This window comes from Misgurnus anguillicaudatus, chromosome 9 (assembly GCF_027580225.2).
Source record: "Misgurnus anguillicaudatus chromosome 9, ASM2758022v2, whole genome shotgun sequence".
In the NCBI taxonomy this organism is placed as follows: Eukaryota; Metazoa; Chordata; class Actinopteri; order Cypriniformes; family Cobitidae; genus Misgurnus; species Misgurnus anguillicaudatus.
Window position 1 is genome coordinate 24,097,612 of NC_073345.2, and position 27,335 is coordinate 24,124,946.

Consider the following 27,335-nt stretch of genomic DNA (forward strand, 5'->3'; position numbering starts at 1 on the left):
TACTAGTTTATCAATTAATTCTAGTAAAAAACTATAGAATACTATACATTACAAAGTGTAGCAATTGCTGTAATAAACTACATACTACAATTGATTATAATATATTATTTTAAATATGGGAAACATAATTTTTCCTCAAAGGGCAGTTCAGGATTTGATCGTTCAAAATTATTTTCTCTTTTTTAAGACTCAAGTAAAAGTTTAAAAAAAGATATGTAGTAAATACCGTCTCTTTTGCTGGATTGGACACGCTTATCTTTTAGTGTAGGTTTATAGTTGTCAGTTACTTTACTTGCGCTATCAGTTATAACTGTGGTATATGTGTATTGTGCACTGGTCATACAATAATGATGAACATAAAGTTTATTTATTATTTATTTATTTAAATACATAAATACCCTGACTTCGCCATTTGTTCCTGTTAGAGATGCAGAATATCAAGAGCATTGATTAATTTTGAGTTGTTTCTATTAGACTGTTTTGTTGTGCAGACCTCCCTCTAGTGGTGTATCATGGTAACACATCTATGCACATCTCTCAAATTTGTCTATTTTTTCAAATACCACATGTATATTTTACAACATTCAATTACACGGAAATTGCTTTGTTTTACTTGCTGGCGAAAATTCTATATTAAAATCCTACCTACTACATTGCACTGTATCGTTTCGGTTGTGCAGCTGCACTGCGATTTTGTTAATGACATTTGTATCACCAATCTAACTCTACAGCTTTTGAAGTATAGTTAAGTATATTGTAAACAAACAACAAAACATGGTGTCTGAACCGGTGACTTTTACGTTATTAGTTCACGTCAATGGCCAAGCAACAACCTTAAATAAAGCTAGCAGAGGATGGTTTCGATCCATCGACCTCTGGGTTATGGGCCCAGCACGCTTCCGCTGCGCCACTCTGCTCATACAGAGACACTGAAAGAAATATTGTACTGTTAGTTGTTTACGGAATACGGATTATTGATTTGCTATTGTGGACTGTAGTCAAAAACACATAATTAATGGTTGAATATGCCTAACACATATTTGACTCCTGAAATACATGGTCATTTGAACAAAGTTAAATTATATCTTTGAAAAAGTACAGCAGTAAAAGTACTTGATGATGATAACGCAGCTTGTGAAAAGAAAGAGCCACACGAAGTGTGCGTTGCAGTTCACTAGTATGCCACTTGGGGGCGTAAACACATTATTTAACCCACCAATGCTTTCGCAAACGCAAAATATGTGATCCCAGTTCAAAAATTAAATTAACAATGTGCAGGGTTACAACATCTTATACAATAAATATACATTGTCGCATTGACGCATATTAGCCTACATGAACATGTAGGACTTTTTCAATGTTTTCGTAAGAACAAGGTAGTACCATAGCTTTTCATAATTATATATCTTATTTTAAAAGCCCGAGGCTGCATCTAAAATACAACAGTGCAAATAAAACTAAGTAAACATTCTGAGGTACCAACATTACAGGTTTGGTGTGTACTTCTGGGGGTTACTTTTAAGAGTGTAGTTTAACCCAGTTGTGTTAAACCCATTAGAGGTAAGTCAAATGATGAATAATAATAAAGATGAGTTGATTAAATACTCATATTCGTCATTAAAACATTTATCAGATTGCGCTGTTAACCAGTTGACTTAATACGGTCTCCACAGTGCTTGATGTATATGACATTTTCCCACATGAAAAACTGCACATATAGTTTTTACTAAAGTAAATTGTAGGAAACTGTAGTTTAACGTAGTATACTGTAGGAATATACTTTAGTGTATTATAGGCTAATTAGCAGCCTATAATACAAAATACTGTAGTATAACTATAGTAAACTGATATTCTGCAGTAAATACGGTAAATAAAATAAGGTTTTAAAACACTATAGTATCTAGGAAGTTTACTAGGCTATAGTTTACTATAGTATACCACAGTATACTATAGACATGTGCAGAACATTTTATATTTTTAGCACATTATTATTTACAATGATTCAAAGTATTTGTTTGAAAATTAGACATTACGTTAAGCCTATGGTAAATAGTGTATCTTAAAGGTGTTTGTAGGCAAACGTTGCACCTGTGCGCGGTCTCTCATTGGTTGAAAGCGCAGTCAGATTCCACCGCAGAATTATCGGATTGAAAATCAGGGAGGGGAGTTAAAAACGCAACGCAACAAACTCACAGCGATGCAGTGCTTATGTTTCTAAACAACGGATTTTACACATCACGACGTTTGCCTCCTCCACAAGAATAAACTTAAACAAGGATATTTCAAATTCAGGTAAAACTTTTTTTATATAGGCCTAAACGAAATTATTTTTAAAACACATATTATTATTGTTGATATAAGCCTAGATTATATTTTAATTATTATTATTATTATTGTTGTGTGTTGTTATTATATACTATATTAGAGCAAAGTTGTAACGAAATAACATCGTGAAACATCAGTGTCTATATGCAGGATTAATGTTGAAACAAATATGTCATTTTTTGAAATGATGGATAGTCTGTAATTATTTGAAGAGAAATGGCAATGTTACAATATATAAAAACAGTTTTGGCCTTAATTGTGGATAACGTAAGATTTCTGTATTAAATTGAGCCATTTGTTTTATTTTTATTACGTTTAATTAAGTTTTGTCGTTGGCTATGTGCACATGTTTATACGTAGATCAAAACAAAACCATTTAAAAAAACCTTTAAAAAACGTTGTTTCTTTACAGAATAATCATGCCACGATCGTTTTTGGTGAAAAGTAAAAAGTGTTCGTCCTACAATGTCCATCGACCCATCGACACCGAGCAAATCGAACAAAAAAAACTTTCGGACCCAGGACCCAAAACAAGTAAGTGCCATTTTCGTAAAAATTCCGAAGATATATATATTTTTATTTAAACTTTTATTATTATTATTATTATTATTATTATTATTATTATTATTATTATTATTATTATTATTATTATATAACACTTCAACTAGTCTTTAAAATTCATCTGGATGTATTCAAAATGAAAGTTACATTTCACATGGTGTTCATGATTTTAAAAATCCACAGAAACATACAATAAACATATTGGCGTATATTTAATCTACAATAATTAAAATCCATGACTATACAAATCTCTAAATGTAATTAGTAGGGAAATGATTTGTTTAAATTGAATGCTTGGCGGATGTGCAGAGCACCTGTCAGATTGATGTTTACTGATGAGGGTTCAGCCTCGAGGCTCACTCACAGCCGCTCACGCGCCCTTGCGCCGCAGCTCCGTAAGCTTGTCAAACGGTTAGGGTGGATGTCACGGATATGCAAACTAGAGCCATTCAAACAAGAGACCAACATTCTCACATCATAACTGCTCACAGGTCATTACAGGGTTCATTTGAAACAAATATAATAGTGTAATTAAATAGAGGTGCTGCTAGGGGAAACAGATCATTCTTCTGCTTTGTACACACCTTTATTTAACTGAAATCAAATTATGTTTCTCCCTTATTATAAGTATTTTGCATGTTATTGTGATCAAGTTGTGATCATTTGATTGTTGTTGTGATTTCACATAACCTGCAATTTGTCACATATACTTTCAATTTTGTGATTTTCTTATCTTAGTCCCAGCATTAGTCTCGTCAGAAGCAAACGAGCCTAAATCCCCAGAGCAGCCCAAGTTAGAGCCCGTCACCCAGCTGTCACGCAAAGACCCGTATGACTTCATCAAGAGTGAGCAAGAACCCGATTGCCCGATACCATCTCACCCTGAGGTCACAATCCGTCGCCCTTACTTCATATCTGGTGAGTGCCCAGCATTCGGGTGACATCTTAAGCAGATTTCTCAAAATAAAGTTCTAATACATGTCTCCACTTCAACAGAGCCTAAACTGGCAGAATTCCCACCCTATTATAAGAGCTCTTACACTTGGGATCATGTTCCTTCTCCATATGACTTCAGACAGATGAGCTTCCCTCCGTCGCTCCTTCAGCACGCCAGCAGTTTGTATGGAGCTCACCTGAAGCAAAGCTCAGAGCTTCCACAGCCGCTGGACTGCAGCACACACTACTCACCGACATCCAACACCTACCACTGCATTACCTGTGACAAGGTATTCAAACATGAATGGCTTTCATGTTGAGGACAAACTTAATTATGACAAAATTTGACTTCTCATTTTCATATAAATGAATTGTTTTAGGGCAAAGAAATAGGCCAAAACTTTAAAACCTAAGTTTATACCTTAGATTGCTCTAGGTGGGTGTACCCCTATGCATGGATTTTCTCAAACTTCTTTATGAGGTGCATTATTTTTTAGATTATCATTATCAAAAATTATCATTACCGCAACATGATATTACATTATATATATGCATTTAAAAACTCATGTTTCGGTAATGAGAACTAAAAAGTTGTCTAGGTACTATGACAAACTTATACTAAAACAAAAATATTTTTTTAGATTATCATTATCAAAAATTATCATTACCGCAACATGATATTACATTAAATATATGCATTTTAAGACTCATGTTTCGGTAATGAGAACTAAAAAGTTGTCTAGGTACTATGACAGACTTATACTAAAACAAAATAATTTTTTTAGATGATCATTATCAAAAATTATCATTACCCCAACATGATATTACATTAAATATATGCATTTTAAGACTCATGTTTCGGTAATGAGAACTAAAAACTTGTCTAGGTACTATGACAAACTTACACTAAAACAAAATTATTTTTTTAGATTATCATTATCAAAAATTATCATTACCGCAACATGATATTACATTAAATATATGCATTTAAAAACTCATGTTTCGGAAATGAGAACTAAAAAGTTGTCTAGGTACTATGACAAACTTATACTAAAACAAAATTATGGGATACTTTTTAAAAACATACACACAGTCCAAAGTATTTAAATATAGTCAACTTTCACTGGTCTGTGTATGCGTTTTAATGCAGTTTGTATGAGGAATGCTGTCCACTTGTATTGTGTTTGGTCTCATACTGATTTCGGTCTTTCCTTCCAGGTGTTTTCCACCCCTCATGGACTTGAGGTTCACGTCAGACGTTCTCACAGTGGCACGCGTCCATTCGGCTGTAGTATCTGCAGAAAGAGCTTTGGTCATGCGGTTAGCTTAGAGCAACACATGAACGTCCACTCTCAGGAAAGAATAGATGAGTTTAACTGCTGAATTATGGGTAATGATCATGATTTAATGCTTTTTGACATCATACTGGAGTACAATGGCAGAAATGTATATATATATATATTTCTTTATTTTGCCTTAAGGAAAGAAGTTTCGAGTGTAAGATGTGCGGGAAGACTTTCAAACGCTCCTCGACGTTGTCCACTCATCTTCTGATTCACTCGGATACACGGCCGTACCCCTGCCAGTACTGCGGCAAGAGATTTCACCAGAAATCTGATATGAAGAAACACACCTACATACACACAGGTGACACGCCATGTCCTTACTGTATGTCATGCTTGTGATAAAGAAGATCATGCTGAATAAATCCTCCAGTATTTTTTTGGAAATGCGTGCAAAGCGCTGATTCTATGTAAATCACAGAACATTTATATCTGCCGAAAAATCAACACTAAAGGTGCTTAAGTTGGCTTGCTTTCCAGGGTGTGTTCCCAAGAGCGGCACAGCTACAGATAAATCAAGAAAAAGATTAAACAAATGTTGTCTCGATTTGCATACCCGGTCTTCCTGCTTCGCCGATACACCTCTTGGAAAGTTCCCTTTGCATGCGTGCTGTAGCAAACAGCCACTCCTATATTGGAAAACAGAACAAATCTGAGTGGCACGCAAATCCAGTTTATTAAAGCAAAGGCTTCCACTGTTTTACCCCGGATTAAAAAGGCTTTCTGTTCCCGACATTGTTTTAAAAGTCATCTGTTATGTTTGCCTACAGGTGAGAAACCTCACAAATGTCAGGTGTGCGGTAAGGCCTTCAGCCAGAGCTCCAACCTTATCACACACAGCCGGAAACACACCGGATTCAAGCCGTTCGGATGCGAGATCTGCTCCAAGGGCTTCCAGAGGAAAGTGGATCTTCGCAGACATCACGAAAGCCAGCACAGCCTTAAATGATGGAGGTGTGATGAATAGTAATGAAGACGATCCATGGCACCAAAAAGACACCTGAAGAATGTAGAACGTTCATGTTAACATCCTTTAACGTAACCTACTTTTCCGAAATTCATCAAAATGACAAGATAAAGCAATAAGCCTGGAAAATCGAAGGCGAACTCAATGATTTTTGTTGCCATTTTACAAATGCACTTTTTGTAGTAAGCCATGATTCATCTATTATGTGAGCAAAAGTGTCTGAATAGTGCACATGTCCAACACTGTCCGAAAAATGGTCTTGAGATGTCACCGGGGCAGTACCCTTTCAAAAAGAACACTTTTGGATATAAAGAGTTTATATTAGTTGCTCATAGGTATACTGTTACTAAATATATACATATCTGGGTGATTCTCACGAAATCCAGATTTAGAAGGTGTCCAGCATTAGAATTTTTAAAAAGCCCTTGAAGCCATTTTTTTTGCACATATAAGTTTAAGGTCTGAACTTACTATGACCATTATTTTTAGATGATTTAAAAAATATTTCCTATAGAATTATTTACATTTTTTAGATTATCATTATAAAAAATTATCATTACCGCAACATGATATTACATGAAATATATGCATTTTAAAACTCATGTTTTGGTAATGAGAACTAAAAAGTTGTCTAGGTACTATGACAAACAAAATGTCAACTTTTATCTGGAGAGAAAAAATAAGAACTGCTTACCTGGTAGCCATCTTGAGTGTCACAGTCAATTATGTCCCTTCCAACATTTTTTTTTAATGTTAGTTCATTGAGGGCTTAAACAATGATTTAAAATTGTTGCGGAGGATGAGAAAATTGGTGTTGGACACATTTATATTCCTTATTATTGTCTTATACATTTACCAATGATCACCAAATACCACATGTTTCTTTACTGTAAATGTTTATAGTATAACATGCACTGAAGCTTTTTATTTTTTATTTTTTTAATTATAAATATTTCCATGTCAAAGAACCCAAATCCAGTCATGGACACATTCCGGTACAATTTTCCCCTTAAATGTGCATAAAAACAAGCTTGGTTTGTATGATGTCATTTGAAATCATAAAGTACATGAAGAGATGTTTGTAACCGTATGCTTCTTACTTTGCATTTACTTTTTTATCAAAATGTTTCATGACACCTCATAAGTCTAATTTCACGAGAATCACCCATCTGTCCCTAAATATTCGGACCCTTATAAATGAGACAACTATTTTGTTCTGACAGTGATAAAGGATTTGATCAATTTATTGTCAATATAAACACATTTGTACCTACCAATAGCTTATACCCAACTGCCTTTATTGCCTGTAAAATCAGACACTTTTTATATGAATGATTTTAAAATGCCGTGAAAAGATTGTATGTTATTGTTTTGACTTAACTATCTTAATTCTTGTACTATTTATAGAAATTGTGAAATAAATACTACTGTTTGCAATTTCAGTTGATCAATAATTCCTAAAAGTGTTCACATCAAGGGTGAGGGACATATACAGTAAATGTGTTAGAAATCAGTCCTCGCACACACAGTGAAAAACGAGACGAGTCAGCAAACAAGGCTTTGCTGTGTTTGTCTACTGGTGTCTCCGCCCTGTCGAGGATCCGGATACACAGTTCCGTTGGTCCTGCTGATGGTTCTGCACACCGCCAGAGGCTGTGTGAAATCTCTGGTGTGACAGGAGATAAAGCTTCATTCAAATGGGTACCTGGAACTCTACATGCAAATCTCCTGCCTAGCAGGTTTGTAAACTTCACGTGGGTAAACGAACGGACATGATGGGCCATGGAGAGGAAAGAAAAAGAATATGTTAATGAATGCAAGAATTTTTTTGATTTGAAGTGTGTCCTAGTCTCAGTCTTAGTTGTGCAAACATTTCGACTACATCACCTTTGAGAAAAACACAGAGATTTAGTGACGCCTCCCTTTTGGGTCACTCCCATCAGTAGAGTTCCAGCTGCTTTGCCAAACAAATTCTTACCGACACGGCCCTATGCTCACCGCCCATCTCAAACAAAAGAGACAGTTAGGAAAATCCAATCAGTCTACACCATAGCATACCATAAAACACACATTACACAACTCTCATGTGGTCCCTCCGAACATTCAACCTTCGGCGTTGATCTGTCACAAAAGCCAAAGCAAGAAAAAACGTGTTCAGGATGGTTAAGTGCGTAATTCAACCATTACAGCAAGAGGAACTGATTTACAAAAAAGCTGAAGACAGTTGGCCAAAAATCTCATCACTTCCACCCCCAACCTGTTCCCCATCCATCCCCTCGCACACCTGCAAAAAAAAAAAATCTCGTGTGAAAGAAGTTGGATATACAGAAATCAGTGTCTGCATCAAGGTGGTGGAAACAGACGGTGCATTTTGGGTACAGCTGGTAAACAAATCTGTGGCATCCATGCAAATGAATGTGTATGCTGTATTTATTACCTGGGCAACAGTGTCTGAATCAGGACAGTTAGAATCACAATCTTGCTCCTGGAGCCAATTGGCATTAGGTTTAGATGATTGGCATTGTCTGAGCAAACAGGATTTCAGGATTAAGATGAGTAGGTGGGGTCAATTGAGTCACAAATGGAAAAAAGGGGAAATGGAGGGACAAGGGCAGGTAAAAAAACATTGAGTTCAACTTCCCCTTTTTACTGAATAGGTTTATAGATCACTGCAGTCACACATGATTTTGTAAATCTGAAAGTGGTTTTTCACCACTTATGCAACTGTGCATTAATGATTATTTCTGAAAAAGGAAAAAAAATAGGAAAATTAAATCACTCCCAGGGGGTTCACTGTATTTTTATCTAATGCAAGTACATGTACAAATCAAATATTGGGACACATCTACTCATTTTTTATTATTACTTATACCACGGGTGCTGTATTCTGATTGGTTGAGAAATGTTCCACTGGTATGCATTATTTTTTGATAACCGCACACCTAACTTGTCAAATGTCTTAAAAATAGGCACCAGAGCAATGTTTGTGGTAAACGTGGTATAAGCGGAATAATTGACTCCGGTCCTTTGAATTATTTAAAAATAATGCACACCCGCTTCGTGTCGTGCCGCATTATCACCTTAGGTGTGCATTGTTTTCTTATAGTTCAGTGACCCGTCGTCAATTATTCCTCTTATACCACAGGGTTGTTGAATGCTTTATTCTGATTGGCTGGGAAATGTTCTATGGGTGTTGATTATTTTTCTGTAAACCGCACACCTAACATTTTAAATGTCTTAAAAATAGACACCAGAGCAATGTTTTTGGTAACCGTGGTATAAGAGGAATAATTGACTTTGTTCCTTTAAATTATTCGAAAATAACGCACACCCGCGGTGTAACGGCACTCTGCTTCGCGTCATTTCGCATTACCACTTTGGTGTGCATTATTTTCTTATAATTCAACGGCCTGTCATCAATTATTCCTTACTTGTTACACAACTCATTAGAATGCTTATTTCTGATTGACAAGTCACAACATTTGCAGGTTTATTATTCACAGATATTAACTGCTCAAAACTAATAACACACGGTAACATGGAAATCATTTTGTAGGTACAGTTTAATATTACACAAAAATTAAAGATATAAATATGTCTTTTAATAACATATATGACAATATATTTACAAATGATTCAACCAAATAGTGTGTTCGTGGCATTTTAACGTCTTGTCTTATCATAAAACCGAAAACGGGTTTTCCTAGCGGAAGGTTTGCATTGGTAAAAATGAGCTAATAAAATATTTCAAATAAATAATAAGCAGTGTTGGGGGCAACACATTACAAGTAACTTGCATTACGTAATAATATTACTTTTCTGAAGTAACGAGTAAAGTAACGCATTACTTTATAAATGTTCACATTAATATTTGAGTTTCCTTTTTAAAAAAGTAATGCAAGTTACTTTCAGTTTAATTAATTTGATTAAAAAAATAATGTACTGAACAGTGTTGGGGGTAATGCATTACAAGTAACGCGCATTACGTTATAATATTACTTTTTTGAAGTAACAAGTAAAGTAACGCATTACTTTATTAATGTACACATTAATGTTTGAGTTACTTTTTAAAAAAAGTAATGCGAGTTACTTTCAGTTTAATTAATTCAATTTAAAAATAAAATAATGTACTGAATTAAACTGAACATATTAATGTAAAATTACACACTCTGTGCGCCTGAGCGGGAACAGTTTGAGTCAGAAACAGAGATGGCAGGCCAGAGCTTGACATTTTTGCGATCATAAAAAACACCTGCAAGGCCTTAAAGAGATTAAGCCTCAGCCAAGTTAGAAAAAGAAACGCAAAAGTAACTTAAAAGTAATGTAAGCATTACTTTCCATGAAAAGTAACTAAGTAACGCAATTAGTTACTTTTTTAGGGAGTAACTTAATATTGTAATGCATTACTTTTAAAAGTAACTTTCCCCAACACTGGTACTGTATTAAACTGAACTTATACCAGGGGCCGGTTGACTGCTTTATTCTGATTGGCTTAGAAATGTTCCAGAGGTGAATCAATGTCTTAAATATAGGCACCAGAGCGATGCTCATGGCAACCGCGGTACAAAAGAGGAATAATTGACTCCTTTGGAATTATAAGTCTAAATTATAATTATTTGAATTGAGTCCTTTGAATTATAAGAAAATAATGCACACCCGCAGTGTTGGGTATGCGTTATTTTATTACCAATTCAACGGCCCATGGTGAATTATTCATTACATATTAACGTAGAAGTATGCAATTTCTGAATGCAGAACTTCTCTTTCATAAAAATACCTGCAAAGCCTGAAAGAGATCAAGCCTCCGCCAAGTAAAAAAAGTAACTTTAAAGTAACTTAAAAGTAACGTAAGCATTACTTTCCATGAGAAGTAACTAAGTAACGCAATTAGTTATTTTTGGGGGAGTAACTTAATATTGTAATGCATTACTTTCAAAAGTAACTTTCACCAACACTGGTAATAAGCGAGATAATGTACAGGTAGCGGTTGGTGCATTGTGTTCACACTTATTTCTGCGATAAAAACTGGCTGCCTATACGTAATCGCTTACTTTTTATCAATGTAACCTTACATTAGTTTATTTATAAGTATGAAATAACTTAACGAAAAAGATATGACCCTGTAGCTCAATTGGTAGAGCATTATGTTAGCAACACAAAGTTGCAGGTTTGAGTCTCAGAGAACACATACCTGTACTGATAAAAATGTATACCTTGAATGCACTGTAAGTTGCTTTGGAAGTGTAAATAACACAATATATAAGGGACAAAGCCAGCTGTTGGGTTAAATTAACCCAAAAAGATTATATTTAACCCAATACTGATTTTAAAAACCCAGCATACAGTAGGTTAAATTACAATCAAAGGGGTTGACCCAGTCCTGTATACACACACACACATTCGGTTTAAATTATGGGATAGTTCACCCAAAAATTTAAAATTGTGTCATCATTCACTCACCCCCATGTTGCCACAAACCTGCATAAATTTTGGTCATCTGATGAACACAATGGAAGATATTTTGAGAAATGTTCGTAACCAAACCGTTTGTGGACCCCATTTTCTTCCATAGTATTCTTTTTTCCTACTATGGAAGTAAATGGGGTCCACAATTTTCATTTTTGGGTGAACTATCCCGTCTAAATGTGTGATTGTTAGCATGCTTTTCATTTATTAATCAAATCTACCCTGCAGTATTTCAGCGGGATATGCATTTGATCTCAATTTGTCGGCACAGTTTATCTGGAAATAACACTAGAGAATCATGCACAGGTGAAATTTCAGATATTCTGGACAGGCCAACATCATAAAACCCCCTAAACGGATCTGGTGCCAAAAACTGTTAATGCCTGCAGGCAAAAAGAGAAATTCGACCTGTTGTTCATCGTTCTGCATATCTAAACAACATTAACACATGCTCACTGAATCAACACATAAGCACAACAAAATGACACCAAACCGCTCCAGTTCATTTACTTGGTCAAGTATGAACGTTCTTAAGAGGTCAAAACATCTTTAAAGATTATACAGACAGAGCGGTAGAGAGAACGGGAGAAAGAAGGGAGGGAAAAAGATAAAGGGAGGGAGATTTGGTTAGCAAATAAGTCTTATGCAAAACACACAGTGCTTGCCTGAGGCAAAGTAGCATGCGACGACGAGAGCAAAAGCAAGACCTTATCACAGAGAGGATTATTAAAAATGGAAATGATAATAAAGACTTTAACTTTCTAATAATCTTACATAATGGGAAAACATGACACCAAGGAAATACAAATTTTAGTAAAAGCAATACCATTTTACTTGACTTTTTAAATTAGGTTTGTAACTTTGTAACAGATAAAAAAATAAAATAAATAAACTATAATATTAAATTATATATATATATAATATATATATATATATATATATATACACACACAATGATATATACTATCAAATATATAAAATAAAAATATACAGTGAAGTGGAAAATCCATCAACAATCAACCATCAACAAACAAAAGAAGAAACATATTTACTTTAAAACATGCTTGACTGAGTCTTATATGGAAATCACATGTATAAGAGTATATTTACATGTCACATTTTTTGCTTACACATGCAGTCATGCACATAGACCTGTTGGATTGCTGATGTGTATGAACGTGAACACTTTAAGCCTTATGAGATCTGAGTCACATATTTAAATGTGTGTTAAACAAAGTGCCTGTCAGAGAGTTTTATGGGTTTGGAGATGAACAGAGCCCAGATAGACAAGTGAAGCGTCACTGAATGACACAGCAAGGCCCGAACACACAGATTAGAGTTGAACACCAGATAACAGGCAATCATTATTTAAATCCACTATAAGGATTATGCATGTGTCCATAAACATTTGGTTACACTAAAAATATAAGGTTAAAGGGATAGTTCACCCAAAAATGAAAATTCTCTCATCATTTCCTCATCCTCATGTAATTTTAAACCTGTATGGATTTATTTTTTTCTGAAGAACACAAAAGAAGATATTTTGAGAAATGATGGTAAACACACAGCAGATAGTTACCATTGACTGAATAAAAAAATATGATGGAATTTAATGGGTACCGTCAACTGTGTGCTTTCCATCATTTCTCGAAATATTTTCTTCATCATTTATCATAATACTTCCAGAATATTTTTTCCTACTATGGAAGTCGATGGACGCTATATGCTGTGTGTTCACCATCATTTCTCGAAATATTTTCTTTTGTGTTCATCAGAAAAAAGAAATTCATTCAGGTCTAACAAAGATGAAATGGGTTATTTTTGACCCATTTTGGGCAAACACCGGACAGAACACATCGCTGGGCCAAAACTGAACCAATGCTGGTTTTTTTTAACCCAACTGCTGTGTTATTATAATATGTTGCATTACAACAACCCAACATTGGGTCATTTTTAACCCAGCATGCGTTTTGTCCAATATTTACCCAAAATGGGTCAAAAATAACCCAGCCATTTTTAGAGTGTGTAAAACTATATTACTCATTGTTTCATTAAGGTAAATGCATTTACCTGTTATTTAATGTTAACAAAAACAATATATAAAAGCAAAAAATACAATATATAAGGTATATACAATCTAAAAAATGCTGGGTTACTTTTAACAACTATTGGTTGAAAAAACACCCTGTAAAAAATATTTACTTAAAAAAAGTAAGTTGTTTTTTGTAAATACCAGACACTGGAGTCTGAAGGATCTTTATAAGTGTAAATTATATAAGTATCAAAAAATGTATTCCCGTGACTAAATTCCAATTGTTTAACAACACTTAAGTGATTTACTTTCTTGGCTGTTTTTAACGTGTCATAGGTGGACAAACATACTGGTCACATGACAGTAAAAACATGATAGATGCAGTATGTCCAAACTACCGTTGCCTTACATTTTTGAGTTAAAGGAACAGTATGTAGCATTGTGGCCAAAACTGATATTGCAATCACAAAACTTGTGGCTAAAACTGGTACTGCAATCACACAACCGGTGGCCAATACACAACATGACAACATAAACATCAGTTGAGGGCCGCAACTCCACTTTTTAAATGACAATATCCTGGCCAGACCACTGTTGTGAGTGATATAAGTATTTGAAATGAAAATTATTTCTTAATGTCTAGTGACATCAGGGCCATTTTATGATTAATTGATATACCGTAAAACTTCAAATAATAGCCGAGTCCCAAATAGACGCCTGTCTCTTTTAGACGCCTGGTGTGACAACAGGGTTGGGTAAATAAACGCCTGTCTCAAATAAAGGCCTGGTCTGTTTTTTAGTTTCGGGTTTTATTTAATCTTCTAAAACCCGTCAGATCGTCTGTTTAAGACAGTTCTATGGTGCAGATTGAACACGCTAAAGTTTTTTTTGCTTACTGGTAGATGTCACGTGACAGACGCAGTTGTTCCTTTACTCATCACTATGACAACACAACAAGCTTCTTCGTCAGGATTGAGGTGATGATGACAGTAGCGAAGTGGCAATCGGGAGATTCGGGACTTTTCCCGGTGGGCCGGTAGTGTTTTGAGGCCGCTGATAATAGCCGGGCTTTCAGTCTTTTGTCATGCATGCACTCCCTCCACACATTGTATTTCTCACGCGGAAACACTATTTATCATATTTAATATGCTGCAGCGCCCAAAATGTATCTGGCCGCACTGCTCTCTCTCTCTATCAAGCCCGTCTTCCCTGGAGTTCTAGTCGAACGAGCCAATACAAAAAAAGAAAGAGGCTACACAATAGCCAATCAGAAAATAGCACTGTTGTATCTGGGTAAGATTTCACGCAACAACCAATAAAAAAACATATCCTTGTTTGCTTTATTTATACTGCCAATAATTCAAGACTGTTATTCTTACACAAACTAATTTGTTAAACACAATCAAATTATAAATAAAACGTAATATGTGGTAACCTCCTGCTGTCATGCTGGAACAATTAAATTAAAAGCCTGTCTCTTATAGACGCCTGTCTCTTTTAGACGCCTGGTGTGACGATAGGTTTGGGAAAATAAAAGCCCGGGCTATTATTTGAAGTTTTACGGTATATTTCTTACATACTGTCCCTTTAAATTAACTTAAAAAAAAATTTATGTTATTAAAATATTTTATGTAAAAAATATTTTATTTTTAATATTTTTATACAATTATTTTATGTAAAAAATGTTGTGTCTACTAATATTTTAAGACAACCACCAACTTACTTTTTTAAGTTAAACCAACTTTTTTACAGTGTAGCATTTAGGTTAGAAATAGCCCAACTGTTGGGTTTGTCCATATTTTACCTATACATGGGTTAAAGGTGCAGTGTGTAGATTTTAGCGGCATCTAGTAGTAAGGTTGTGAATTGAACCCTCTCTTTCGAAGTACATAGCATTTATGGTTACTGTAGAAACATAATGTGGCAAAATGGCGGCTTCCATGTAAGGGGACCCATGGTGTATGTAGATAAAAACGGCTAATTCTGAGGTAATAAAAATAAAAAAGTTCATTTTGTAATGTCTTTATACACAACTGAAAACATAGTTATCTATTTTATATTGCGTTACAGTCAAAAAATTCTTCTAAAATTTACAGACTGCACCTTTAAAACAACCAAAACATTTTTTTAGAGTGTATTACCCAAAACAGCTTTTATTGAAACATTAGAAATATTTTTGAAATATCATTAAATCCCAAAAATAAATAACAAAATAAAAGTGACCTTTTAGTGCATAAAAATATACCAGCCATACCACATACATGATGTAAATCACTACATGTGTACATTAAAATCTGAAAACTGTTAGGTTTAGTGTTATAATGCACAGTTGAAACTGAATGCTGCCTTTCAAGATCAAAAGGAGTTGATTTGTGGACACAGGAAACATATGTCAGGTCACATACTGCCATGGTTTGCTAGTGATACTGAGTGATTGACAGATACCAGACATAAGGGGTGTTGGTAGGGAGGTGTTTGAGACCAACCGAAACGCGTACATCATGGTTAAACCTGCTCAGACACAGCAAGCACAGCAAAATCTGCCCGTGAACAAGTTACAAAAGCAAATACTTAAGTTAGAATTACTTAAAGAGGATATAAAACAAGTGTAGGGGAAATCTGAAAGAAGCAGATCTCTCGGGGCAGGCAGGGCCCTGATGGCAGAGGGTTGGTCTTATCAGACTATAGCCATGCTTTAACGGTCAGAGCTTTTGAACCCTGAGCCGGGAGGAGTGACAGCCGGAGAACTGAGATAATAGTGTTGCGGTAGCAATCGTGGAGAAACAGAAGTCACATCACTTTATTTTGACTTTCGTTCATAACAGATCTATGACAGAGTGTCACTCTACTACAGTTTAACTCAGTCCATCAGCCCGCTCCTCCACAAAGCTCAGTCCCTGCATCCGAAATCACCTACTTTATGCAAAAATCTGTATGCAAAACGACCAAAATGTTAGTATGCAAAATACAGCATGCACTAAATACCTAGATGGTTTACTGCTTTGACAGAGCATGTATGCATTAGATGGACACTTTTCTATCCTATGATGCCAAAAAGTAAATAAATTGTAATGTAAATACCAGAAACTGGAGTCTGAAGGATCTTTATAAGTGTAAATTGTATAAGTATCAAGAAATGTATTAAATTTCAATTGTTTAACAGCACTTAAATGATTTATTTTCTTGCCGGTTGTTAATGCCTACAAAAATATGTACACATGACAGTAAAAACATGGTGGATGCAGTATGTCAAAACTTAATTTAATTTAGCATGTAGTGTACAGTATACGATTTTTGGCATCTTATCTGACTTCTAGAGAAATGTGTGTGGCCTCTGCAAATGCACTGAATGGGCTGTCATGCACCAAAATAAATCCAAGCTGTTGTCATCTGCAAGCTTAGTCATTGTTACACATGTGATGTCATGACATATATGTTTAAATAAGAACAATGATTGGTTCCATCTACACAAAAACTTAAGTTTTTCTTAAAGTATTCATTAAATCAAAACTGAAGTTATTTGGCTTTTAGTATGAATGTGCTAACTTTAAGGCAGACTAATTTCACGGAAAGTCGTGTTATAGTCTTGCAAAATTTGATCAATTTATTCATGTCAATGGCACGAAATTCAGTTTTTTTCTATAAATTTCTATATATAGTTTTTGTGTTCGTTGCACGACTTTATGTTTCATTTTATGTATTGTTTTCTCATAGTTTTTTTCTATTTTCTCTCCATTGTCGCTTGGGGTTGGGATCACTTCCTGTTACATTTTTAGACCTCCTAACCCAAACCCAAACTCTAACCCCAACTCCAGGCGAAAATAGTGGTAAAAGCGAAGGAAAAGCATGTAGAAACAAATACATAAAAGTACATCCTAACCCATACCCCAAATCTAATCCCAAGTGACAATGATTTAAAAATAGGAAACAATACATAAAATGACACAAAAAAGAAAGTCGTGCCACGGACATGAAAAACTATTTATAGAAATTTGTCACAAAAAAGACGTTCGTGCTCAAGGCACGTAAAAAAGCAGAATTTCGTGCCATGGACACAAATAAATTGATCAAATTTTGCGTGACTATAACACGACTTGCCATGAGATCATGTAGTTTTAACTAGGATATCTATAAGCTAGTGTGCTCCAAAACATCGACAAAATTCGCATTTAGAAGATAAAAGCATTAAAAACTTACAATCTCTTATTTTTGCTAATAAAGATCAATGGTTTTATGACATCAATCTGCAAAAATCTTTAGATTTTCATCAGATTCCAGGCTCAGGTAAACGAAATACTATTATTGATTTTAAAAGGGGGAGGGGCCACTCAATATTATGTCCCACGCATTTCAAGGCATTCATTGGGTCTTAAAAAATAAATGTTACCAGAATTTACAATAAATGCAGGAGGGGTAAAAAACCCTTTAAAACATAAAAATAAAGTGTAAAAAATAAGAACTTCCCATAATCAACATGTAAAATTTTTTTTTTGAAAAAGATCAATTGATTTTTGAAAATCACAGTGTCTAATTTAAAAAATGTGATTGCACTTCAAACCGTCTGTGCTTTCATTAGCCAGATTCTGTCTTAGCAGTCATTTGCATGTCGCAAAGATTAATGTTGGCTGCGTCCGAAAGCTCTAAAATCCTGCCTTCGAAGGCAGGAAGTCATCAAGGCACGTCCGAATCCAGTGTTACACTGTAAAAAAATTCTGTAGAAATTACAGTATTACTGGGTATTACTGGCAACTAGCTGCCAGTAACTTACTGTAGATTTTACATTTATGTTATTTACTAGCAACAGCTTGTTCAAAGTTAAATGAACATGAAACATGTTCAATCTTTAACTTCTACAGTAAGTTACTGGCAACCAGCTGCATAATTACAGCAAATTTTTCACAGTGTAGGTTTACTTCCTGTCTCCTGAGATATCTTCATTGTCCTGTTCCACAATTCTATGCATGGGCGTGCATGAAGAATGTGATTGGTCGAGCCTGGTTAAGTTCGAAAAAATTAAATGTCGGTCAAGGAAGCGTCGGGAGCACAAATTTAGTGTAAATAAAGTTATATTTTGACTTTTTACACCTTTTAATTGCAGTACTAGTGAGAAATTAGTCTTGTATTTTTCAAATATGGGATTAGTTATCGCTAAGACGCTCTTTGTTTATATTTCAAACAGAATTTCATTACGCTGCCTATGAAAGCTGTCCAAATGCGTTTCCCAGAGCTGCCTTCATGCCATTCAAGTTATTGGCTCATGAGGCAGCAAGGCAACAAGTCAACTGCTCAAGCTTTCAGACGTAGCCGTTGTTAAAGGGACAATCCACTTTTTTTCAAAATATGCAAATTTTCCAGCTCTACTATAGTTAAACATATGATTTTTAAAATGAATCAAGAATAATCAAGGACTTTCCTGCCGTACCGTGGCTGCAACAGGCGCAATGATATTACGCAGCGCCTGAAAATAGTCCCGTTGGTAACGTTCAATAGCGGGGGACAATTTTCGTAATATCATTGCGTCAGTCTTAGTACACGATGTAACTACAGAAGAGTCAAGTTTTAAATAGGAAAAATATCGAAACCCGGAGATCGGCTGAATGGATTTCAAAACGGCAAAAATCAAATGTTTATCTCTAGTGGAGTTGGAAAATGAGCATATTTTTTTTTTAAATAGAGTGGAGTGTCCCTTTAATGCTCATAGTACAGAGCAAATAACACACTGCTGCCCCCTCGTGGACACATATATAAACTACACCTTTAATAAACGTCTTTTAAGTCATCAATAACATCAGCATAACCAAAAACACATAATAAAAAGCAGATATTCATATACAGGTTTTATTCAACATTTGTGTATAAACAGAGGCTGCAAATGCCTTCCAAACGTTTCAGTCTGCAGAAATCAGTATCTATTTGTACAGTCCTATAACCAGAACATTAAGATATTAGCAAGAATAAATAGTGACAAAAAATTGAAGGAAAAAGGGAGAGAATCCATAGCCTGTCCCAGTGGCCGTCCAGCATATCTTAATGTGTTAAAGGCAAAATTTCAACATAAACAATTATAACACTACGACAGATGATACAGATGAACTCCTCCTGTCTTTAATACTAGTTATTTTAAACCAGTTATACTTGTGGATAATCCAGAACACATTTATCTTTGCAAATCATGACAATTCCAACACTTCAGGCTTACGTGGACAGACAGTGTTTGAAACATTCAAATCGTTTACTGTAAGCCAAAACATTTCAAAAATTCGTTCATTTCGCTTTCTCACAGATTTTTACTTTTCATAAAACACTTTTGTAGTTCAAAGAAATATAATGCGCTGTATCACTCCCATATAACTTGAACATGGTTATATAACCAAGTAACATTCAACAATCTACATCGGCATATTAAATAATATAACAAACACAATGGGAATGCTTAATTGTATCGTCTACGCTTACCTGCCTACTAAAAGCAATGGATCACAGTTATTCTTCCTTCTTTGATTTATGAGTTTATACTGCAGAGAGAAAAGCGCTCTGTCAGTTCCACAGTGGACGAGAAAACACGGGCCTTCAAATTTCCTAATGTGCTTAAATCACATCTTTGAAAAAAACTCTGAAATGAGAATTAACATCTTACATTAATGTTGTATTCGGTTGAGATGGGTACAAAATACAGGACATTTACATTAGTGCAGACAATAAAGGTTTAAGACAAACTCAGCCAGACAAAACAGTCATTATGGCAAAAACGGGAACGCACCTTACACTGTTAAAAATATGCACCCAAGCCGTCACTAAAAAGGTCCTAATATGTACCATCATTAGGCACAGATTTGGTACCAATATGTACCTTTAATTTGAACTTTTTTGAAAGGGAGTCCATTTTTCTGACAGTGTACTGCACAAATTTTAGGTTCAATTTGGTTCCATGTTACCATTGCATCAAACGCACAAACAATACTTGAAAAACATAAAAATAAACATTAAAATGATTTAAAAAATGAACATGCCTGCATGTTAAAACAAAAAAAGTAAAGCACCTTTTTAACTATAAAATAAAAACAACTTAAGAGCATTAACTTTAGTGTTAATAAGTTAAGTAGGGGCTGTTGCAAACAGGAAACTGTAGGTTCCAAGCATGTAAAAATAACCCATCCTTCATCCTTCCCAAATATCTGACAGGACTCAAGTGTTACAGAAACATTAGTGCTGCCTGCTCGGTTTGTGCTATATACATCGGCTTTTCATTTCTTAATGACAGAGAAGTCACAGACGTGAAAGAGAGGAAAGATTTTTCAAGTCGACACACTAAAAATGCACCTTTCCATTTGGTCGTCTCAATGCTAGATATACGGCTGGAAAAAACAGTAATGTTTGTGTGCTATATTTAGCACCAATGAATTATTAATGACATTGTCACACATTTAGCTGTGCTGATTGATCTATAATTCGGATGAAACAACTAAATTGGATATGTGTAATCTACAGTACTTCATAACAGTGATCAAGTTCAATTATTGTTAAAGGGATAGTTCATCCAAAAATGTAATGTCATGTCATGTCGTTCCAAACTCGCAAGACGTCCGTTCATCTTCAGAACACAGTTCAAGATGTTCTAAATTTAGTCCGAGAGCTTGCTGATGCTTCATTGAAAATCTAGGTACGGTACACTGTCCATGTCCAGAAAGGTAACCAAAACATCATCAAAGTAGTCCATGCGACATAAGTGGGTCAGTTAAAATGTGTTGAAGCATCGAAAATACATTTTGGTCAAAAATTACAACCTTATTCAGCATCTTCCTCTCTCCCGCGTCTGCTGTGAAGCGCATGCGCGAGACCAAAGTCACGCGACCGCAGTGGCGCGGATGACGTGTTATCCTCAGACATGTTTGCGAAGGTTTTTTTGCAAACTTACAGCGTGCGTCTCCCACAGACTGTAAATGAAGCCCGGGCGCACAAAAAAACAACAGCTGGGGCGCACCAGATAACACGTCAGCCGCGTCACTGCAGTCACGTGACTCCAATCTCGGGCATGCGCCCCACAACAGACGCGCAAGAAAAGACAACGCTGACCAAAGTCGTAAGTTTTGATATTTTTGGACCAAAATGTATTTTCGATGCTTCTAAATGACCCATTGATGTCACATGGGCCACCCCGATGATGCTCCCACGACCCTCTGGACATGGACAGTACACCGCATGTAGACCCTCAATGAAGGGTAAAAGCAAGCTCTCTGACTAAATACAAAACATCCCAAACTGTGCTCCGAAGATGAACGAGTCCTACGAGTTTGGAACGACATGAGGGTGAGTCATTAATGACATTATTTTCATTTTTGGGTGAACTGTCTCTTTAAATGCAGACATATTTTGAAAAGACACTGATGTTGATATCTGTCCCCAAATAAATAACCATAATTATTCTATATGTATTACATAAAAAATCATATAAACACAAAATATATAGAACCTTCTGATTATGATCTTTATATCTCTCTCACAAAACAAAAAAAATGTTTTACATGTCTATTGCTTGATAGAGAGGTATGAGCAAAAAGGTAAAATAATAATTAAGAGATTTAACTAAATTATTACTCAAATATTACTGGATTGTTTCTCAACTTTACCTTATTTAAATTAGTATCACATCAACACTGACAATAACTGAACCAAACACCATCTTCTACACACAAATCCTATTAAATCAAGTCCTTTAAATGATTGACAAACATTAGTATTTATCCATTCATCTCTGAACAAACATTGTTGTAATTATCTATTATATCCTGTAGCATGACACAAACTGTAACACAGTTTGGAGCTGAAATCTGAATCGTAGCAGCACAGAAAAAGCAAATGAGTCTGATAAGTGACCAGTGGGGACTGATGATGACATGACACAACAAAAACCCAGAGGAGACAGTGGAACAGATCTGAGAGTATTCACCGTCACCGGCTGATATGACAGGACACACATGCATGCTCAGGGATTCATAATCAATCACAGTCTGATCACGATGAAGAGTAAAGGTGCTGACACTGATGTTGACAAAAAGGAGAACGAGCTGCTTTAAGGTACATTTAGGGTTCGGTAATATTCAAGATGTGCTCAGAGTATTTCAAGTTCCTCGTCATTTAAAAGGGCAGTGGCGCCCCCTAGTGTCGACAGCTGAAAATGAGCGAAAGACGACGCGCTCCCGCGTGTACCCAGAAGCGGCCGCTGTTGTGCATTCCAGTGTGCATTATACCCAATTTATGGGCATCCTTCTTTTCTTTCCCACAAGTGTAAGAAATGGGAATAAATGTATCTTTACACCTCTGTGGAAAACAGGATGCTCTGTCTCTTACTGTCTGGTGTAGGGATGGTCTCTAGCTGGAGGAAATACAGCAAAACTTGCACCTGCAGCACCAAAAACAGACGGTCAGGAGACAATACATTTTATTTAAAAATAAAATATATAATTTTAAGGTTACGCCCATTTATTGTTTCCAAATTTTGTTTCATTTAATAGTAGGTATACATCATCAATAACAAAGTGATCATACATACAACCGATTTCAAAGAACCAAGTGATTCCTATACAGCAGGTGGTGTTATGGGAGTGCTCACCTGTGACATGACCTCCAAAGACCAGCTGTCCCCCATCGTGATAGGTTGCGTGGGGTTGGTGGGGATCTTGCTGTCTTTCTCTGCCGGTCGTAGTAAGGTGGGGCCGAACACGGTTGCCAGATTGTGAAGAGACATCTTGTTTACGCTCTCCTTTTCTGCAACCCTAAAAACAAAAAGAAAATGGATCAGCTAAAAAGGCAATTTGTAGAAAACAGCAAGTGAATCTGTAGAAGGCATGCTCAAGTTTCAACTAGCTTGGGTATATTTGTAGCAATAGCCAACAATACATTGTATGAGTCAAAATGATACATTTTTTAATTCCAAAAATCATCAGGATATTAAGTAGAGTTATTTTGTAAATTTTTAACTTTAAATATATCAAAAATAATTTATCGCTATTTTTACAACACATACAGCGTGGAAAATAAGTATTTGGCACATCAGCATTTTTTATCAGTAAAGGGATTTCTTAGTGGGCTATTGACACAAAATTTCCACCAGATGTACTAGCCATCAAGCCAAATATTGAATTCATACAAAGAAATCAGAACATTTATGTATACAAGTTGAGTCATAATAAATAAAATGAAATGAGACAGGGAATAAGTATTGAACACTCTTTATTTAAAGGGGACATTCCATGAAAATCAGACTTTTTCCATGTTTAAGTGCTATAATCGTGTCCCCAGTGCTTCTACCAACCCAGAAAACATGAAAAATAGCAACCCTGTAACTTTGTTTTGGTAAGGCTCTCTCTGCAAGCATGTAAATAAATAGGTCATGCGGATTTCGCTCCCCGCATGACGTAGCTAAGGGATCTTATTTTAATGATACCGCCCCTTCAACTGCGCTATCCAACCATGAACGGCCTCACGAGTGCGATAGACAGAGAGAGAAAGAATGACTGACAGCACGACGCGTTTGTATTCCATCAAACACAAACAGGAGCCTACAATCTTATAACTTGTAGTTTTAATAATCTTTCTAAATATTGAATTAACGTTCTAAAGGATTAACGTTACCTTAGTGCAAGAGAGAGAGAGAGCGAGTGAGCGAACGAACGAACGAGAGAGAGAGCAACGCGACGGTTCGCTTTCAAATAAGTTATGTTGTTTAATATGTTTCTCTGAAGTTTATATGAATGAACACGAGGATTAATTCACTGCACGAGACAGAGTAAGAGAACAACGCGTATTCACTATCATACACAATAAGTAAATATGTTGTTTAATGTTTCTCTGAAGTTTCAAATGAATGAGGAGTTACAAAATAGATGAGAGACTGACAGAAACGCGAAAGTGTTCAATATGTGTACACAATAAACTTAAACATGACATTTGATCTGTTTCTCTAAAGTTTAAGCATTAAACGTGTTGTTTTATTACAGATCATTTAAATGTGCTCGTGTGGTTTGGTCAAAAAGTAAACTTCTGAGTGTTTGTGGAAGTGTATTTTATTGTAACATGCTGAAAATCATTGTGCCTGTTTAAAAGCAGCATGAGCGCTAAAAGTCTTTATTTTTATTCTACAATGTTTCCCATCTGCTGATAAACATGTATTTAGTATGCATAAAACAGATAATTGACTTTTTAAACATGTTCAAATATATAATGCTTAACATCGCTCACTAACTTCTTTCGTGAGAGAATCTCCCTCGATGCTCTGTCTACAGCGCCAGCGCTTGAGACTCCGCCCACCTGAGCAGCTCGTTTGGATTTAAAGGGATACACACAAAAACGGTGCATTTTTGCTCAGCCCCATAAAGTGCCTATTTTAACATGCCACAATACATTACCTATATGGTATTTTGAGCTAAAACTTCACATATGTACTCAAGGGACATCAAAGATTTATTTAATATCTTAAAAACGTCTTCTGGAATGTCCCCTTAAATACTTTGTAGAAAAGCCTTTGTTGGTGATTACAGCTTCTAGACACCTCTTGTATGGAGAGAGCAGTCATCTGCATTGCTCAGAAGTGATTCTGGCCCATTCCTCCACACAAATGGTCTTTAAATCTTGAAGGTTCCTTGGGTCTTTTTTGATCTTTTATGAACTTTGATCTTCATCTCTCTCACTGGGCTATTTAAGCAACTTGATTTTCTTTCTTTGAAACTACTTCATTGTTTCCCTGGCCCTGTGTTTGGGATCATTGTCTTGCTAAAATGTCCACCCTCTTTTCATTTTCAGCTTTCTGGTTGATAGCAGCAGGTTTTTATCCAGAATGTCCGGGTACATTTCTCCATTCATCCTGCCTTCGATAATATGAAGTCTGCCAGTACCCCTTGCTAAAAAGCAGCCCCAAACCATGATGCTTCCACCCCCAAACTTAACTGTTGGTATGGTGTTCTTGGGGTGGTGGGCAGTGCCATTTCGTCTCCAAACATGGTGTGTAGAATGACTGCCAAAAAGTTCAATTTTCTTTCATCTGACCATACAATAGTCTCCCAATATTCCACAGGCTTCTCCAAATGCTCTTTCGCAAACTTTAACCGAGCCTCAACATGCTTTTTGTTCAGCAATGGAGTCTGGCGTGGTGAGCGTGCATGGATGCCATGGCAGTTCAATGCATTGCTTATAGTTTTCTTTGAAACAACAGTATCTGCTGATGCAAGGTCTTCCTGAAGTTCTGCCCGAGTGGTTCTTGGGTCTTGGAGAACTCTCCTGATTATTCTTTGGACTCCTCGGACAGAGATCTTACGTAGAGCACCTGATTGTGGCCGGTTTAGGGTGAAGTGATGCTCTTTCCATTTCTGGATAATGGCAGCAAATGCGCCTATAACTATTCCCATCAAAATGTATTTCAACGATAAGATTACGAAGATCTTGAGAGAGTTCTTTGCTTTTACCCATCATGAAGTCTTTCCTTTGTGTCTCCTGTGTAATGACAAGCCTTTATAGGCCATCAATTAGGACTAAAGCAGCTGATATCAATTAGTACTGATAGGGGGCAGGGTTTCTCTCTTAATACTGACAGTTTTCAGGTGATCTCCTGGCTTTCTATGCCATTTTGCACCTTGTTCTCTTCATGTGTTCAATACTTGAAGAGTTTCGTTGCAAAAGGAGATAACCACCGTTTTTTTAATTGTTCAGAAATCTCCTTTTTTGGTTGTGCATTCCAATTAATTTCAATGCAACTGCAGTTGGTTTGTTTTGATTTAAACCTTCATAACTTAAAAAAAACAGCTAAGTAGCACCATAAAACAAAATAATAACATGATAACATAATAATAAACATGTTTTGACAAAAATGTAAAAAAATGGATTTATCTCGTTTTGCAACGAAACTCTTCACTTATTCCTGTGTCATTTCACTTTATTTATTATGACTCAACTTGTATACTTAAATTTTCTGATTTCTTTGAGTATGAATTCAATATTTGGCTTGATGGCTAGTACATCTGGTGGAAATTTTGTGTCAATAGCCCACTTAGAAATCCCCTTACTGATAAAAATGCTGATGTGTCAAATACTTATTTTCCCCGCTGTATTATATGTGTTGCTTTGCTTAGGACTTTATTTGGACAACTTTAAGGCAATTTTACTTAATATCATGATTTTTTTGCACCCTGAGATTTTTTAAATATTTGTATCACGGACATATATTTTCCTATCATAATAAATTATACATTAACCTTTCCGAGCCATTGACGAGTTAAGGCATTAAACTTTTGTGAAAATCATAAAAAATGCTGGCACTGGCTAGGAACTTTTTTAAAAATGCTGTCAGGAAAAGAGTTAATGGAAAGCGTATTTATTTAAAAATAATTGTGGTCCAGTGTCACAAATACACTTAATTTTCTTTATATAAAAAAGTTTATTTGCACTTATTAGTGCCTTTTTGGTAACAAATAGACACAATTCCCTCCTCTAATTCTCATTACTGCAATACTAATAATCTCATTCTCATCACTGTAATAATCTAAATCTTATTCATCTCAGCAGTTGGTATACCTCTTGAGATGATCCAGCAGGAAGAGGAAAGTGACAAGGTTTGGTTCTGGTAGAGAAAGTAGGAGGTTCAGCATGCAGCTCTCTTTAGCTACGCTGTCCGAGAGAGCTACAGAGACACAAAGACACAATCAGTACTTCTCCT

At 35.7% G+C, this 27,335-nt stretch overlaps 2 protein-coding genes across 3 annotated transcripts in view; one reads left to right on the plus strand and one right to left on the minus strand.

Moving 5' to 3' along the window:
• The first annotated feature begins 1,994 nt into the window (after positions 1-1,994).
• gfi1b (growth factor independent 1B transcription repressor) lies at positions 1,995-6,266 on the plus strand. Of its 2 annotated transcripts, none has more exons than XM_073871335.1 (7): positions 1,995-2,292; positions 2,738-2,859; positions 3,625-3,804; positions 3,883-4,112; positions 5,041-5,176; positions 5,302-5,469; positions 5,936-6,266. In XM_073871335.1, exons 2-7 carry the CDS (start codon positions 2,745-2,747, stop codon positions 6,112-6,114), a joined length of 1,008 nt encoding a protein of 335 aa, XP_073727436.1. In that variant the 5' UTR covers positions 1,995-2,292; positions 2,738-2,744; the 3' UTR covers positions 6,115-6,266. The 2 variants fall into 2 exon arrangements, with proteins under 2 accessions (XP_073727436.1, XP_073727437.1); XM_073871336.1 differs by lacking the exon at positions 1,995-2,292 and adding an exon at positions 2,547-2,592.
• Positions 6,267-19,454: 13,188 nt separating this feature from the next.
• Positions 19,455-27,335, minus strand: part of bcr (BCR activator of RhoGEF and GTPase) — an 84,818-nt gene continuing 76,937 nt past the window's right edge. The window contains exons 21-23 of the mRNA XM_073871337.1: positions 27,194-27,299; positions 23,241-23,403; positions 19,455-23,030 (exon numbers count right to left, since the gene is read on the minus strand). Of these exons, the coding sequence (XP_073727438.1) occupies positions 22,941-23,030; positions 23,241-23,403; positions 27,194-27,299 (359 nt within the window). The 3' untranslated portion in view covers positions 19,455-22,940. The remainder of the gene's footprint in view (positions 23,031-23,240; positions 23,404-27,193; positions 27,300-27,335) is intronic.

Coding starts and splice junctions, on each gene's coding strand:
- gfi1b (XM_073871335.1), top strand. CDS start 2,745: ATGCCACGATCGTTTTTGGTGAAAAGTAAAAAGTGTTCGTCCTACAAT. Junction 2,860..3,624: donor GGACCCAGGACCCAAAACAA/GTAAGTGCCATT, acceptor TTCTTATCTTAG/TCCCAGCATTAGTCTCGTCA. Junction 5,470..5,935: donor ACACACCTACATACACACAG/GTGACACGCCAT, acceptor GTTTGCCTACAG/GTGAGAAACCTCACAAATGT.